Genomic DNA, 18,494 nt, shown 5'->3' with positions numbered 1-18,494 from the left:
TTCAGGCCCACCAGTAAAGACATTAGGAAGCTCAGGAGAATTCAGGAGACTCCACCAAGTGGTCAGGGCTGGAGCTCTTGCCACCTGACAAGAACATGGGGGAACTGGGTTTGTTCATCCTGGAGCAGAGATGGGACCTAGCAGTGTTTCCCCAGTGCCTACTGAGAGGTTCACAACACTTTCCAAAGTGGTGATTACCAGAAAGAAAAGAGAAAACAGGCAAAAACTGGAGTGAAAATCATGAGAAAAAACATTTTCTCTATGAGGACAGCTATGCAGTAGCACAGGTTCCCCAGAGAGTTTGTGCAGTATCTGTCCTTGGAGATTTTCAAGACCCAACTAGATGAAGTTCCAAGCAACCTGGTCTAACATTTGGGATGACCTTACTTAAACAGGGAATGTGATCAGGGATCTTCTGAGCCCACTCCACTCTGAATTATTCTCTCATCCTTTGATTTTTCTGACTTCCATATTTCGTGCATCCTTCCTTCTGCTAAATAAATGTGTCTGTGGTATTGCAGGAAGCATCACAGCTGTATTGTTAAACTTGAGTGAAATATACTTCAGGGTAGAGCTGTGAAGTGCAATATTTTCAGTTTATTCAGAAGACAAACAAAGACATGAATTTTCATTTTCTGCAAGATAGGCAGAAAGCACTTTGACACCAATTTGGATTACACAGAGAAGCTGGAATAAAGAAACCAGTACTTCTGTGTATTGAATTAAATATAGAAAATACATTTAAGGATGGCTTGAGTCCTTCACTGTAAGAATAACATCAAATAGAACATTAATCACCTAGCTTCAGATTTTTGAACTTATTGTTGGGAGAGGAGTTTCTGTTAGTTTAGGAGTTTCAGCAGCTGATGTTTGTTTAGGGGAGAAAGTCAAAATAAAGAGTTAGTACTGTAAGATATTTTTTCCCCCCAGTCCTTTGAGCTTGCTGATATGACAGAATATCTAAATGACAAACTGTCTCTTCATGTTTTAAAAATTTGGCTGAATGCATAGTTAAGGGGTAGAAGACATAAAATATCCTCAAGAAATATCAGCTTCAGTTTTAAAATACTGAGATTACATGTGCCCTGAAAAGAAATGAAAGACAGATTTTTAAAGTTAGAGGAAAGAGACATCTACACAGGGGGACTTGTGTCATCTGGTCCTGTGGCACTGTGGCATTTGAAGGTCAAATTGCAATGAAAGCTCTGGCTCCATTGGTCACAATTCCTTACAGGGGGACAAAAGATAAAAGCAGCTCTGTTTCTCCATCTGTGATCTGCTGCAAACATACTTACCAATGGAGATGCTGAAGGACATCCAGTCTCAAGCAAAAAGCATCCACGTTCTCCCTGATTTTCCCCATCTACCTTGATTCAGACAAACCTTCTACCTTGACGTCTGTCACAAGGGACAGCATGTTCTTCCCTGCTTAGCACCTGACCATCATTTCTACATATCAATTGAATCATAAAATATAGATCTATGTCCTGCACCTGCCATCCTTCCCTTATGAAACTATAGATTCATGTCCCAGGATTTATGGTATTAAAGAACACACAGAAAAGCATAAAAAGATGTCCTTTCAGAAATTATTACATTAAATTACATTAAAAATTGCAAAGGAATTGCAAATTTCCCCCTTTTAATACTGTTTTTATACTGTGACCAGTAGGCATACCTTTTGGAAACATTGCATATTGTAATGTAAGTGTAGGCAAATTTCTTTGCTGTAAGATAGAGTAGGGAGAAAATGGTGATTATTTTAGTCCACTGTAGTGAAATGGCTTTTCAAATTTGTATTTGTATGCTAAACACAAGATTATGATTCCACTTACAGCAGATGTCCTGCTCTTCCTTCTTGAGAGAAATGTTCTACATTATTTTTTCTGAGGTACACCTGAAAATTTTGTCTCAGATCAGAAGACATACTAAGCTTGACCTTCTATGTCTAGCTAAGCAATCTGAGTCCATATGTAGGCTAGAATTGATTTGTAGAACATTTACTTTTGGTAGAGTCTTATGAAAGCTTCTGGAATCAGATGCAACGTAAAAAAATTCATGTTGCACAAGCAAATGAAAAAGAACCTGGTTTCAGAATCAGTCTGAATGACAGGCTCTGAAAGGTTTTTTGGCTCTATGTTTTCTGAATGACAAGTCATCATTCCAGAGTAAATATGTGTGCCTACCACAAATGCACTGGAAGGGTACCAGAAAGCTTTTCAGAATGCTTGCAAAAGTTGTATGCATTTTTTTGTCATTGATATCATTGACTAGTGTAGACCCTCAGTGTGAAACAACCTTGGAATATATTCTCAAATGCATGAGTATGTATATCCTTGAATAAAACACATTTTGCCTTCTCTTATTTACACTAGAACATAAAAAACAAGGACTCGGTAGAGTCGATGAACCTGCCCTGGGACTTTTTAACCTGAGATACATTAAGGTGAATGCTTAGGATGATGCTGGCTTAGCAATAGACACTTACTTGCCTTTACCAAAATCTATTCAAATGCTTAAATTTTTTTTTCTTGTATTACATTTCATGAAAGATTACTTAGGTTAATGATTCTGGAAATTATATTTTACATTATGTAAGAAAAAGGCTGTACAGGAGCTATTTTATCAAAAAGTTATTGAGCAGTCTGCTGGAGGTAAACAGAATTTTTATTGCCTCCATCACCAAAGTATTTGACGTGCCTTCTCTACAGGCATTGTGCCATGAGCATCTGTGCCAGCTCTACTGAAAGGCAGTGTCTATAAGATCTAACAAGACTGACCAGTCATTGTGTTTGTCTACAAAATGCTTCAGGAAATCACAAGTCTTCTGGAGAAATTCACTGCCGTAATACAAGAAGACAAAATGACACTTCAGAAAAACCATAAAGAAAATAACAGTAGGATTCCATTTATTTTTCCAGTAATCCCAGTGACTAGGGACACAACCATTCCATTAACTAGAAAACAAAGAATCCAAATAAAGTGAGGGATAAACAAAAGTATTATCAAACTAATGAAAAAAATTGTCATAAAAGGGTGTAGTTTGCTGAAGGGCTTAACCCTATTCATGTTGTAGTAAATATTTTTCAAGGTAAACTTATTTTTGAAAGAACTCATTTCTGTTCATTTCTTCTATGAGATTTCACCATATTATTTTAATTTTCATTATCATATTATTTTGCCTTGTGTATGTTTATTTTGCCTTTGGCCTCTTGAGTCTGCTATTTGGGCAGGTCTGTGTGTGCGTGCATTTTTTTACAATAGTTATTTTCAAACTTCAGAACATTGGTTTGTGTTGTCTCTCAGAAGTTGTTATGGCTCACATTGCATCTCCAGCTTCAAGTGTTTAGTTCAAATCCTCATAAAAGCTCTAGGCTTTTATTGACCAACAACACATTTTTGCAACACCTCCTATGACCCACTGAGGATTCCAGGACTGTTGGACAGAAATCAGTGATTCCAGCTTTGCTTGACAAACGTGTTTGGTATTTGTTAAACAGTTTGGGTATTCCTTATCATAATGATTCTATCATAGTCCCATTCATCTATTATTTTGAAGGGATAGAATTGCAGACTGGGGAATTGAAACTGTTTTTTTCTAACAGAGCAGCATTGAGAGTATATTCATAGTAGTAGAGATATAAAACTGCCTAACAAGATATTCGGAACTTAAACAATAATGCAGTGCAGCCTCAGGTAGTAGATAATAAGATAATTGAGTGAAGTGATGAAACACAAATTATATCTTTTCACATACAACAGTTTTAGCATTATTTAATAGTGATAATCATGTACACCAAGCTGCTATTTGTGTAGTTTGATTGTAGATATTAAAATATTTGAGTGCATTTTAATTTTCTAGGGTATGCCAAAAAAACTACTGATTGGATTGTAATTTAATAGAGTATGACTATGGAAAATACTTTGAGAATTTAAGACTAGCTTTTTTCTTCCATCAGCTGCACTTACATTAGAAATCATTGTTAGGATAAAAAAAGAAATCAATCCTTCCACTTCTAATTAGAAAATATTTTTAGCCTTTGTACATACATCCCATCATATGCATCTAATAAGTTCCTATTCAATCCTAACTTAAGAGAATGAAGCACTCAAATAACTTGGAAATGTTTTAATAATGCTGGCATTTAAAAGGAAGGATTTAACAGGTAGAAATACTCAAGCTGCATTTGTGAGGATAAGGAGCAGGTTTACATGATAAGCAAACATCTTTTCTGCAGTCTACTTAAAATCAATAGTTATCCAAAGGCATTGCTTCTCTGACATTACAAGTGTTTCTAAGAGAGGGAGATAGTTTCCTACACTCTTTATAAAGTCAATGCCATAAAGTATATATAACAATATATCTTCCTTATTTTGAAAGCCTTTTGCTTCCACTGGAACTAAAAGCAATAAGTAGAAAATGCTGGCTGATTTTGTGAATGCTGTATGAAAACTCTGAGTCATCTTAAGATGCACATTTATTGCAACATTAAGGTGGTGCTAACTCTCTTATCCTCTTTTCTCCAGTAAGTGTCTTCCCAAGGTGCAGTAGATTAGGTTTTCTGGGTATCAATCAGGCTCAGCAAACTGAGCTAGAAGTTTTCCTTTGTATGTATATTAATCACCAAACAGGTAGTCAGAAGATGGAGTTCCTCACATTGTAAAGTTCTTATAAAAATCAATGTAAAATCCTTTAAAACATGTAACATTTAGATTTTCTACACTGCATAACAATATGAAACACATTAGGTGTATAGAGAAGTTGTTTTACATTTAGACCTATCATCTTTATTACTCAGGAGCAGTATCTTAGCATACAATTAATGCCACAATAAGAAAGACTATGAGGTTAAGGGCTGAATTTACCTTTATTTAGACATTATTTCAAAACTACTATGCTCATATCTTAATCTCCTAAATAGCTTTTAAAAAATGGTTAGATCACTACTTTACTTATAAGAGTAAGAAACTGTTTACTCACAAAGGTCCAACACATTTATAAAAAAAATATATTTGCCTTTTGTTACTTTTCTGATATATATATGAGAAGAATCCTTTATCATCTTCTACTTAGTTTTATCAGGGCACAGTTGGCAAAATAATTATGTTGAGAAAACAATCTGAAGATCAAGGAAGTAGTAAATTGCCTCTAAATACACTTTATTCATTCTCCTTTAATGTCAGACTGTCAACACCATAGGCAGCTGCAACTGATCTAATTGTTTTGATTTCCTATTTAATCTGTTGCACTACTGGGATGCAATTCATTCATGTCAAGTTGACATCTAAAATAGGTCAAATGAATCAGGCCTTTGAAGTGTCTATTTCTTTGCATTGCCTTGAAAGGAAGACTTGGATAGTTGGCTCAGATATAGCTACAAAGCAACTGTGCTTTTGTGGTAAAATGTTAGAAGGGAAATAACTCCTTCCAATAAAAAAAAAAATAGTTCAAATAATAGGGGCAACAATTTAAGATTTTATTTCTTTACATTCAAAATAATTTATGTAAAAGTCAGTCTTTAAATAAAGTCTTTTTCAGCCTTATATATATACTTATAGGTAACACCAAATTGTTACCTATAAGTATAATCACATATGCACCTCCTCAAATACTAGTCACCACTATATAGTCCCTATAGTATTCATTTTAGGTTTGCTTACATTTTAGTAAAATTTGGTAGAACATAGATATTTATAATATGACTATCTGAACCCCTAAGTCTAAATATTCTAACATTATAGTTTTACTCATAGCAAACTTAATTACAGTTAATTTTAATCTAAAATCTATGCTTGTATTGTTAATTGGAAATGTATAATATCTAGTAGTAATTGACTTGGATAAAATTAATGTACACTACCACTGAGGTTATTCTTGTCAATAATTTACAATTACCCTGATAAAAATCCCATTCCTATTCTCACAGTGTGAAACATCCATAGAGTAGAGTGGGTTACAATGAATTGAACAAAATAGTTGATAATAAATTACACTGATAGTATGGATGCCATTCTCCCCAGGTATTTAGGTACCATTTCCTTACATGTCACTCCTTCAAAAAAAAATTCATCAATCATTATTCAAGTAATAACATTGCAATAATCTGATACCATTTTCCTGTGATGTCCCACACATCACTGAAAAGCCTTTATATTTCTATTATTTTTATATTTTTAAGAGTATGCCTTAGTTTACTATCACTTTTAATATACATTTTTTTTTGCATGGATATTTATATCAGAAATTATATTCCACTCTATGGAAAATATTATGCACATATTTAAATCACCATACCAAATGAGTGTGAGGGAACCATTTCTAGATGGAATTCCAAGAATCGCATGAAGCTTCTTTGTAGGATCAGTTAAACTCACTAGGAGATTGATTCAGAAACCAGGATATTTTTTTTAAGAAAAAGAAATTATGGAAAACTCTTTTTCTTTTTCTCACCTTAAACTCCGTCAGGTTAGGTTTTTTTACGTTTAAACATTTATCACTATAAAACGTTTTCTGTAATGCAAATTAATGTCATAACTTTTCTCTGAAGTCTTTCAGATTTATCAACCTCTTTTAACGTGTATGGCATCAGAAAAACACATCATACTTATCTGACAGAGAAGTTTTCAAAGGACCTGATTTTCAGACAGCAGAATCCCAGCACTTTTTGCTGAAAACAACTACCATTCTCATTGGAGCTGGGAAAAAAATACTTTTATAACATATAATGTTAACTTATCTAGAAGCTGACAGGTATGAGTAAGATTTTACCCCTGAAATATTTCAGACACATATATGCAAAATTTCACCTATTACTTTTTTGTTAGCTGTATTAGGTCCTTTTTAAATTAATACCGCATTCAGAAACAATCCTTTCAGCACATCTGAGGTTACAGATCTATTTGCTCTAAGCCAGTCAATGATCATCTCCCAACACTGCTGCAAAAACTGTTGATCTGTAACTACTTAATCCCTGGATTTTGTTTGCTGGATTTTCTTTTTGATATTCATTACAATCTAATTCATTCTTTACATAAATTCATAATATTAAAATCTGGAGATTCCCCTTCACAGTCTTTATTTCACAGTCTCCAATTATTTGGTCTACTTCAGTATAAAATCCAGATTTTTTTTTCAACACATTGCCTCTTTTGTTTTCCTGAATTGAATTTTTGCTTTCTGTATGCTGTCTATTCAAGACAGAACCTTGGATTCTTTTCCTCATGGTGTATTTACTCTGTTCTGCCAAAAGCACACCATATATTTAAAATGGCTAGACTCTTTCAACAAGTTCCTCCATATCTTCTTTAATGTCTGACTGTCTCTGAATACCTGTTGTAACTCCTTTATGGTACTTTCCTACTAGGCTAGTACTACAGGTCTGATTACTGTGACAGAAGTTTTCCTATTCCATGGAGAATTAATGTATTCAGGGCCCAAATCTTCTCCAGTCCGAAATTTTTCTCTTTTTTTTTCTTTATTTAACATCTCAGTGGTTGATTTTACCCACACTACACAATAGCTGTGCTGCACCAGTGTGTGGCAAAGCTTTGTCTAAATATAGGACTGTGATTATGGTCAATCAAGTCTTACAAATGCTGTGTAATTCATTTTTATTAATTAAGAGGAAGTATGGTTCCTTGGTAGGATGCCCAGACCTGTCCTGTTTGCAAGGTCAGTTGTCTTCTCCAGAAATATCTGTCGAAGATTTTTTTGTTTTGGGGTTTTTTTTGTTTGTTTGTTTGTTTTTTAAAGTAATGCACATTATTATGGTTAGGAATAGCTGCAGGATTAGACAGCATGGTCTAGTATTTGATACCCTTGAATATCGTATTGTCAGCAGTCCATATGAGAGGAGAAGCTGTCCTGCTGTCCTGCTGTTCTTCCCCATTGCATTAGAAATACTAACAAATTGCCCATAGCTTCAAAATCAACAGCCTTACAGCTTTGCTTGCATTTTGTTTCTGTATCAAAAGTCATTAAAAAAAACTTACAGCTGGGACATGCTTGGTAGCAATTGCTCTAGGAAGGGCACGCAAAAGAAGAGATGCAATTATTAGATTGCTTAAAGAAATCAATCAGTATTGTGGAGCACCTAACCAACATAGTTCAGGATACATATTTTAGTTTTATTTCTATTGATCTGTGGGTGATAATACATAATTGTGACAGGTGGCAAAGGAGCTAAAAGATCAGATGAAGCGCTGAGAGATTTCTGCCTGATATACATTCCTAAAGCAATGACTGTGATTACATCTTTGAGGATACTCAAAGGAGTATCTCGAGAGGAGAGGAGAGGAGAGGAGAGGAGAGGAGAGGAGAGGAGAGGAGAGGAGAGGAGAGGAGAGGAGAGGAGAGGAGAGGAGAGGAGAGGAGAGGAGAGGAGAGGAGAGGAGAGGAGAGGAGAGGAGAGGAGAGGAGAGGAGAGGAGAGGAGAGGAGAGGAGATATGCTTCATCCTATGCAAGCTCTCTGACACTAATATGTGCAGAATTAGAAAATAAATGACATAAGGAAATAACATTAGAATGCAAAGAGAGAAATGGAAGAAGTAAATGCCTTTTAGAAAGCATTTGAAACTGCTTTAGCCAAGACTTTATGAAATTATGAAACCTTCTAAGAATGTTTACCTTTTCTGGTCATAAAAATGAATAAATATTTTGCCATTCATTTGCAACACATTAGATCATTAAAGGAATGCTCAGACTACCTTTACAGGGCTATTAATTAATTAATGGGGTACAGATTACAGATTGAAAAAATCAAACTACGTAGATGATGATTTATAGTTGCTCAGCTGATTTGTGACAATTTAGTTATCTTTGATGACTCTGACTTGTAAAATTACATGCTCATATCCTAAACTGTGATTTTCAGTGGCTGATACCACCCTGATATTAAGCAGAATAACATGTTCCAATACAAACTGTTTTATAAAAAACATTACCTAGCATCGTATGTAACAAAAAGCTGCTACCTAGGCAACTCTCTGTTTGCACGGCCTTAATTTCCAGTTGAGCTATTCAGCTAAGACCAAGGTCTTCCAGATTTACTCCTTGGATGTGTCCAAGCACTTCGTTATCTTGTCACAATTGACTTGTAGGTCGTGCTGGGCACTACAACTCTCATAGAAGATCAAATAAATAATTTCTGGGAGATTATGACCTTCTTCTTTTCTTTATGACAAAGCAGAAGTGAAGTATGGAGGCATTTATACACATTAGTCTGCTGAAAAGTCAGTGCAGCAAAATGACCTGTCTAGAGTAGAATCAGAATTTGATATGTCATGTCTCATGGAAATGGTGAATAAAAGCCTCCAGCTATTACTGAAACCTGAACAATCATGCCACTCCCCAAACCTTAGACCTGAACAGTGCTTCTCAATATTTGTCTCAGTTCATGCATATAATGGCATTCTGAAACAAATTATGAAGAATTCAGGGGAGAGAAAAAAAAGACTATTGACTGAAACACTATCAAACATCTTACATTTTATCTTCATAACAGGGACCCTGGGAGGTCAGGCTTTTCTTTCATTTCCTGCAGATTCTTTGTCTGTATCATGCCAGCAAGATAGTCTCAGATACAGATACTATGGAAGTTGTAAAGTTTTTAATTTAGATGAGCTCATTGCCATCACTTCTGAACTTGGGAAAGCTTATTTCCTTTGCCACCATTATATTATTTTAGGAGTAGAATCCATGAACTAAAAGTAATAAATACATACAACAAATGTTTTAGTGCAATTTCTATTATAAATTAGCTCAATAAAATACAGAACAAGTTATCTTTAATGACTTGTTCACTCAGAGGGTAGGAAAAGGGTTTTTTTCTGTGTACTACTGTTACAGCTTCCTGTGGACCATAACACCTACACAGGAATTTTCCAATAAACTCTATGGAGATTAGTCACTGTCCATTTCATATCACATCATATGATAAGAAACTGTACTATGATAGTCATTCTGTGTTAAATCTTCCAAAATCCCAAGAAGGAAAAGTCACATCCAGCTGAAGAAACTCACAACAACATGAAAGATTGTTCGCAATATATCCTTGAATGTTTATAATTAACTTAATTGGAAAAAAGTTACTAAAAGAGAAATCAACAAAAAGGGAAGGAAGACTCATAAGAAGAAAGGAAAAAAAAAGAAGGTGCAATCATGTGCACAGGATTTGCACAGTGCATAAATAGTAGTATACCACTCAGTGTCAGGAACTTCTGTGGAGAATGTTGGAAATACAAATGTGTGTTTTTCAAGACGCAGATAACATTATGTAAAACAATGTGTTTAAAAAAATATATTGCATATATTACTCAAGTGAAAAAATCTGTTTGCTGAGAAGCTCTGCAAGCAGTAATATTTATTGTCCCACTTTACTTTTGTGGTTAAATGTTGGAATCTGCATTTGAAAATTTTTCATTTGTCGCTTAAGATTGGTTGCTTATTTGTTTGAGTTTAGTTGTTTCCTCTAAATGACAGAATGAAAGGGTGAAAAATACTTAACTATAATATTTCCACTTGATTCTGTGTTTTTCCTGGAAATTGCATTATACAGTCATGAAAGACAGCTGAGAAGCGTGCTGAAATAATTCATGTGGGAAGAGATGAAACCTGACAGACACAGAATGATTATAACTAATTAATCATAACCACCAGCAACTGTAACCATGAACATCCTAATTATTGTGAACTTAACATGCCAAGTTGAATCATACAGTAGCTCTGAAGTTTTCAACATAATCTTATTATTTTATTCTGTATGTCAATATTTCTTGTAATCCACTTTGGTCCAGTACTTCAGGATTTATGAATGCAGAAATCCTACTGAATTTCAGGGAGATTTTGGTACCTACGAATTCCCTTTTTTCTCAAGGCTTGGGGTAGCATTAAGCTTTATTGATGATACTGATTTTATTAATTGATGTTATTGAAACTAGGCATAAAAAAAGGAAAACTTCTTCAACACCAAGAATTTCCTCAACCTTCCTGGGGTATTTCTCTGTGCAAGATTAGATTATAGAAAAAAATAAGTATTTAGACAAGACAAAACAATGGAAGAAGCATATCAATTCATAACTTAGAAAAATCTGTGTAGGATCACCAGTAGTGAATATTTTAATTGAAATGTAGTATTCTCTTTTAAAAATTATGGCATAGTAAATAGTGAACTAGTCTATTTTTTTCTCATAAAAAGTTAAAGTTTTTTTAATTAATAATAATAATTAATAAATAGAAACCACCCATTTTGGGTAAGAATTTTAAAATAAAAAGTAATTGTACTAGATTTAATACACAATTCTATAAATCAATTTAGTCAATAGTTATATATATTAATAACTGAAATACAGTACGATATATTAATAACAAAAAAAATAATATTTATAATGCTAACAATAGTAATTCAAATTGTAATTAAAAAGGAGGAAACAGAAAGTGAAAGGAACAAAACCCAAGAGAGACAAGAGATGCACAGTGCAGTTATTCACCACCCCCTGACTGATGCCCAGCCCGTCCCCCAGCAGCGATCGATGCCTCCCGACCAGCTCCCCCCAGTTCATACACTGAGCTGGATGCTCTGTGCTACGGAATATCCCTCTGGCCAGTTCGGGTCAGCTGCCCCGGCAATGCTGCCTCCCTGCTTCTTGTGCCCTCCTCACTGGCAGAGCATGAAGCACTCAAAAGTCCTTGATTTCAGATAATCACTGCTCAGCAACAATGAGCACATTAATGTTTTGTCAACATTAGTGACATAAATCCAAAACACAGCACAGCACCAGCTACTAAGAAGAAAATTAACTCTATTTAAGACAAAACCAGGACACTAGGATAGTTAATTATCTCTCTAATGTATTGTATTATGATAGAATGTATTTGCCACATTTATGAATTCATGACTTCACTGTGATAGGAAATGTAGAAAGCATCAAAAAATGTTTCTATTTACAAGGTAAAACTGCTAGACATAGCCATGACATACAACTAAATGAAGAACAATAAACAGTAAACCAGGTATTTTTAAAGTGTTATCATTTATAAGAAATTATATAAATAGAAATATGTCATTAAGGACAGAAAAATGTTTGTGTATTTGACTATTCATCTGCCTTTCATTGTGAAAACTTAGTTCAGGGGCAATGAATCAATATTATATACCTTAAATTTCATGCCGATACATGTACATAAAAAAGTCCTTTGTTTTTGCAAGAACACATCTGTGCAGTGCCATTATTCAAAGATCCTTCTTTATTTTTTTTCTGAGAAAAAAAAATCTTGCAATATCTGAGAAAGATTCTGAATATGCTAGTTTAAATATAAGTACAGTATCTTGTGTGTCCTTTCTCTGTTTTTCACACTTTCAGAGAGGAATCTTTAAACATTCTCCTGAGTTCCTTGTCACCTTTTGTCAGCACTCCCTGAAAAAATCTGTGCATGGACCCCCCTTTCATTAAAACACTTTAATGGCTCTGCAGATGTACAGAGAGAGGGCTGTTGTCATGCAGGCTTGGACTGCTTCATTGTTTTCCTATGCTCTCTCTCTATTTCTGTTTTTGCATAGTAACTTCTCTGAGAAAGAAAAAGAACCTTTTTCACATCTTGTCAGTCTGATGATCCATGAAGAATTAAAACTTTTCTCGTAATAAATAATAACAGCAGCAATGATAATAAGCATGATACATTTTAAAGTGTTTGAGTGTTGCTCTTATTTTATCACCTAAAATTCATATGGTAATGTGATTTTTAAAGTTCAAGATGTATACTTCTCCCATTATCACTGGTGAGATGATGTTTCTGTCATGGTAAAAATCTTTTTTCTCAAACTTCCTTTCACACTTTTTCTAATGAATAATTTCAGTATTAAAAGTTACACTTAGGTCAAATGAGTGACCCTACTAATACAGCTCTATTTACTTAATCTGGTATTCCTACAAAACAAGCGTATGTCAACATAAAATAATCTATTAATTTTCTTGGACTATTGGATATTCTGGGTATTGTGTTTAATTCATTCAGTGTAAAACTTTCCTATACAATCACATATTGTATCTTTTCAATATCCACCTTTCATTCTTCTATATCTTGTGGGTTATTAAACAGAACATTTATATTTTCCATTGTTTAGGGTGTACAGTCAAAGCATGTTTTTGATTTAGGTTATAATGGGATTTTGAAAAACATGTTTTGATGGAATTCTTTTCCCTGTAAATCTTACCTTTTTAAAGGAGCTACAATTCCAGCTCAAGGTCTATTTCTTAGTCCTGTCTTTCAAATCCAAGGAGAGGAAGGCTACCCTCTCTTTGTGACAATGCAATAAATAAGTTTGTCCTTGGCCTGATAGAAGAATCTCTCCTTGTGTAGAGCTATTTTTACCTTATTGGAAAGAATATTGCCTGCTTTATTCTTGTCTGGGTATCTTCAGGATATGTCTTTAAACATTTTAATACATATCATATTATGTCCATTTTAAACTGCATAATAAATTTGCATATAAAACAGTTTAAACTTACAGAACTGAGCTGGCAGAGGACATTGTTCTGCACCAATCTAATTTCTACTTTAAAGCTAAATTGACTGGTTTAAGTCGCTGATAATGAAGTACAGAGACTTTTACAGCTTCCATGCTAGGTTACCAAGCAATAATTGCCTACAATAAAAACAAGATCTGTTTTTCATCTTTAATTTGATCCTAATTTCATAGCAGTTACCCCTTGACTGTTGACTGGGTCACAAAAACCTGTTGCCCCCATTAGCTGCAGCCAGCTGATGAGCACAGTGAATCAATGATCACTCCTGCACTTACCTAAAAAGCAAACTGCAGTGAAGGTGACTTGGAAGGCCATTAAAGGCTAAAAACTGATCCAACTTTTGTAAAAGTCCTTCTGTCAATCGCAGAACTTTCCCCCTTTTATTTAAATATTTATTTTATTGTTAGACCTTCAAAGGTTTTTGGTTGCTTTGATTCCCTTGAGGTTTTCCTCATTTATTTCCCTTTAACTCCTTTCACTTTCTGTGGAAGTGTTTCCTTTTCTACTGAGTCATGTTAAAACTGATAGTCTTGTGGTGGTGTCATTGTTCCACAACACATATCAATACATAGGTGTATGTGCTGAGAGAAACCCATGCTTTAGCTCATTTCCAAAAAATGGGAATAGTCACTGTGGAGAGAGCAGCACTACCTGGCAGCTCCTTTGGATCAGATATATAAATGGTGTTCTGAAGGTCACAACTTCTCTCAAAGACCAAATACTACTCTGAGCTAATGTAAATACACTTGCAGTGTAAATTTGACATCCAGAAAGTACTACACTAAACCCATTGGATTTAATGTCTGGCATCATCAGTAGCTCTGGAATTTTTCTACTATTTCCCTTTTACAGTGGAGACCACTCCTGTCTCACAGGTTGTACACTAGTGACACTATATAATGTTTTTAATTGAATAATTTCTCAGCAGTGAGGGAAATTTGATTAGTCCTGCCACATGCCCTCCATCTAAATGTGTGGTTTGCATAGATATTGTTAATAGTAAGTTACACTAGACATGGTGGCTGGCACTTAAATACATTTTTTCAAAGTGTTCAGTGCTGTTTCTTATGTTAAAAAGTATGGGAGTTATGTAGCTGAACTTCAGGAAATGCTTTTAAAACAACATAATGTATGTTACCATCTTTGCCACTAGAACTGAGATATGAGTAAATTAATCTTTCAGGGCACAAGATGAACACCTATGGAGCACGAGAAGGCATTTTCTTATCTATCAGCCATAGACATCATAATAAGATGAAGGACAGACTCATTCTGCGTGGGGCATTCTGACATGTCACACGTGTTTCAGGTTTATACTGCAGCAAGAGTAGTGAACCAAAGGCTGGTGTCGCTGTGTGAGAGGTTACAGTTCTCTTCTCTAAAGCTGGGTTCCGTCCACCATTTCTTTTATTATCTACCTCTTTAGAGTTTTAAAGTGAAATGAAAGGTGTTTGTACAAATTTTCTGTAGCTGCCTTTTATTTCCAGTATGGATAGAGATGTAATGGCTGAGATTTAGAAGAAAGTAATTAAATTTTCCATTAATTTCATTTTTCCTTATTGCATTTATTACTTTAATGAGGGAGAACTGCAAGCATGATCCTTTGCCTTTCCTTCCTTTTAAGCTTCTCTACATTTATTTGTTTTAGAGCTAAATCCCTTCTTTTGTACCTGCTAATCCTTTTTCTGTCATATGCTAACAAGAAATTCAGTTCAGAACCAATAGATAGCCAAAAAAGCTGAAATTCAAAGTTCTTTGATACTCTCTTCCTTTAGTTTGAAAATAATTGTTTTGAACAAATGGAAACTTGAGTCATATGAATTACTTTTCATTTAAAATAAGAAAAAATATCTTTGATTTTCATTTGAAAAAAAAGTACATTTTTCCATCCCAATGCACATTCAAAGCAGGAAATGGAAGAAAATATATTTAAAGGTTGCTACAACTAATAGGAAAAAAATTTTTTTTTTCCAAATCCTCCTTTAATGCTTCCTGAATCTTCTGTATCCTTTTCAAAAATATCTTGTTGCTGCTCTCTTCACCTTGATCCACATCAGATGGAATATTCTCTAGAAAACCCCTGAGAGAACAGAGGTTTAAACACCATCACTGGCTCTGAGGAATAGGTGAAGACATTAACAATCTGATGGCAGAACTGAACTCTCATATCTCTTTATTACAGATATAAATGCTAGAGTATTATTATCCACAACACATATGAATCCATGTTGAGTGTTCTGTGTGGTAAATGGAATAATAGGATCTTCCGGTTGAGAGGCTTTAAATAATCACAATGAACTGTTTATAGCAGTGCCCTGCAACTTTATTCAAAATTTTTGTTCCAATAGTGAAATGCTTCTTATTGCCCTGATGGAGGGAAACTTTTGGAGGGAAAACACGTTTACTCATACTGGTTTGGACTTATAGCATCAGAGAAATCAGAAGAAAATTATTTGAAAGAGTAAATGTGCTATAGAGTAGCAATGTTCTATAGTTTTAGAACCAATGTGCTGATTTTCCTTTCTGTCATCACCATGTCCTGTGTGCAATGTCCAAGTGGGGTCTGCAACATCATCAGTCTGGATGTTAGTTGAGGTATTCCCTCCAGCTGTATTTCTTCGTTTTCACTTCATATGAATCCCTTCTACCAAGGGAGAAAATCAAGCATATAGTAAAAGGAAAGAAAAGTACTATCATATGTATTTGTAAATGGAATATAATGGAATATATATATATATGTGTGTGTGTGTGTGTGTGTGTGTATATATATATATATAGTCTGCTGCTTTTTTTTCATCCTGTATGCAAACGCACTAAAGAAGGAATAAAGTGCTGATGCAACACAGAATTTTTTATAAAGGAAATAGATTTATTTTTCAGGCCCTCCTATTATAGATCAAGGTATGAAAAAGCTTTAAAAGAGGAAATAAAATGGAAGTCGTGGCAGCCAAAAAATTTAAAATCTTTGGTATGTAACCAAAATGTTCTGTTCTTTTGATAGATCTGGGGAATTTTAGCGGTCGGACAAGAAGTGCTGTATCTGTACGTGAAGGCCAAGGAGTTGTTCTGATGTGCTCCCCTCCACTTCATTCTCCAGGTACAGTAGGCTGCAGCCTGTATTCATGCTCCTCCTTTACAGTTTCCTCATTATTGGGTGCCCAGGACTTTAGATACAGTATGTATTTGATTGTGGAACTTCAAATATGAGATATCCACCATCCTCCTGACAGTTTTTGGAGTACCAAAGGACTAATTCAAGCTCACATATTGCAAATGCCAATGAATAGCAGCAAAGTTTCTGCTAGAAGAGTGTCTAATTCCTAGTACAGAACTTGAATGTAACAATAGTCTCCATGCCACCAATAGGGAATATGGCTGCCTTGAAGTCACAAAAGATTGCTTATAGTGTTTAGAAGCCTTCAGAAATTGCTCCAAATTCCTATGTCTTGGTACTTTTGTTGAATATAAATTTTATCTCCTTTTCAGCAGTAGAGACATGATTTAGTTACTTCCTTTCACTGTATAACTCAGTTTCATAAAACTGCATCATTGCTAAAAGTCAGAATTACCATCAATTCTATGAAATGCCTGTTGATTCCCACATGAAAACATAGGTATTCCAGAGAGGTTACTTTTTTGCTTTTCAAATTGACGCTCCTGCAAAAATCAGTAGACAGCTGGGGACATCCTTATATCTCCGTGCCATACAACACCTGGAGACACCATGCTAGACAGAACAACATGGTTTTTGGCAGATGTGGTATAGGCTATCCTTTTCTTCTCTGGGAAATGAGGTCTGTACTGAGGGGATTTTTCTACTCCAAATTTTAGGCCTGAAGAAAAGTAACATTGCAGATGGAAAATAAAGTCTCCTCTGAGTTTCTGTTAGGGAAATGTGTTCAGTATCTATTTATACTGCAAGGATTGTTATTACTGTATTACAGTTATCAATGCCATCTCTCTGCTTTTCTCTCTTCTGAGCAAATTCTCTTGTGGTTGCCTCTACAATCTCCTTCTGAGTTTGACACTGCAGTCTATATGATGCAGTTGAGTACATGATGTTAAGGCTTGATAGTGATAAGTAAACTGAGAAGGAAAAGATGTAGACAGAAAAAGTGAGTGGTAGTTTCAGCAGTGCAGCTGAATTTCATTTCCCCAAACAAGCTGAGATTGAAAAGATAGATGGACAATAATCAAGAGTAAAACTGTCATACACCTTTTAACAGCTGCCATTCCACAAAATGCACCTTTACATATCATCAAAATATTTAGAATTGTTTTCCTGAAATTATGCTTCTGCGTTTTATTTTGTCAGATTTTAACACTATTGTTACACAGATATTGCCTTTGATGGTGAAAATCAATATCCTTCATTTTCATCACTGGGACAGCAAAACCCCTGCTGTGCTAACTACAGTGCTCAGAAACAGCATTCAGTCATTTTAATTTATATTGTTTGAGTACCAGTAGGCTATGCCAACAGGAAAATTACTTCCAGAAAAATATTTTTATCCTCTGTTGGCATAATTTTTTCACCATTGCTAAGCCAGAAAAGGTTCTACAGAGTAATGAAGTAATCTACAAAAGCTGAAAAATAGCACTGATATGCACATGTAAACATAAGATCCTATCAATGGGAAGGGGACTTGGCCTCCCTTCCTTTTGTTCATTACATAATGCAAGTAATTCAGTTCTTCATCCAAAGGGTTGTCAATCCCTGGAATAGGCTGCTCAGGGAAGTGGTAGAGTCACAATTCCTGGAGGTATTTGAAAAGTGTGTAGATGTGGCTATTAAGGACATAGATTATTGTGGAACTAGTGCTGATTTACTGCTTGGACTTCATGATATTAGAGGTGTTTTCCAACCTAAATAAATCTGTGATTCTATCACAGGAAATTTGCTTTAGAAATCTGTGATTCTATCACAGGAAATTTGCTTTAGGTTCTTCTTTGCAAAGTGCTGGGGACC

General features: G+C 34.8%; 1 protein-coding gene across 2 annotated transcripts in view; it reads left to right on the top strand.

The window, feature by feature from the left end:
- Positions 1-18,494, top strand: part of CNTN5 (contactin 5) — a 607,907-nt gene that overhangs the window by 409,634 nt on the left and 179,779 nt on the right. For both annotated transcript variants that reach the window (XM_064718603.1, XM_064718594.1), the window contains exon 7: positions 16,527-16,622. In XM_064718603.1, coding sequence (XP_064574673.1) covers positions 16,527-16,622 — 96 coding nt within the window. The remainder of the gene's footprint in view (positions 1-16,526; positions 16,623-18,494) is intronic.

The sequence above is a fragment of the Zonotrichia leucophrys genome, chromosome 1 (genome assembly GCF_028769735.1).
Source record: "Zonotrichia leucophrys gambelii isolate GWCS_2022_RI chromosome 1, RI_Zleu_2.0, whole genome shotgun sequence".
Lineage (NCBI taxonomy): Eukaryota > Metazoa > Chordata > Aves > Passeriformes > Passerellidae > Zonotrichia > Zonotrichia leucophrys.
Note: the sequence above shows the minus strand (reverse complement) of the source record. Positions and strands in the feature narration are given on the sequence as shown.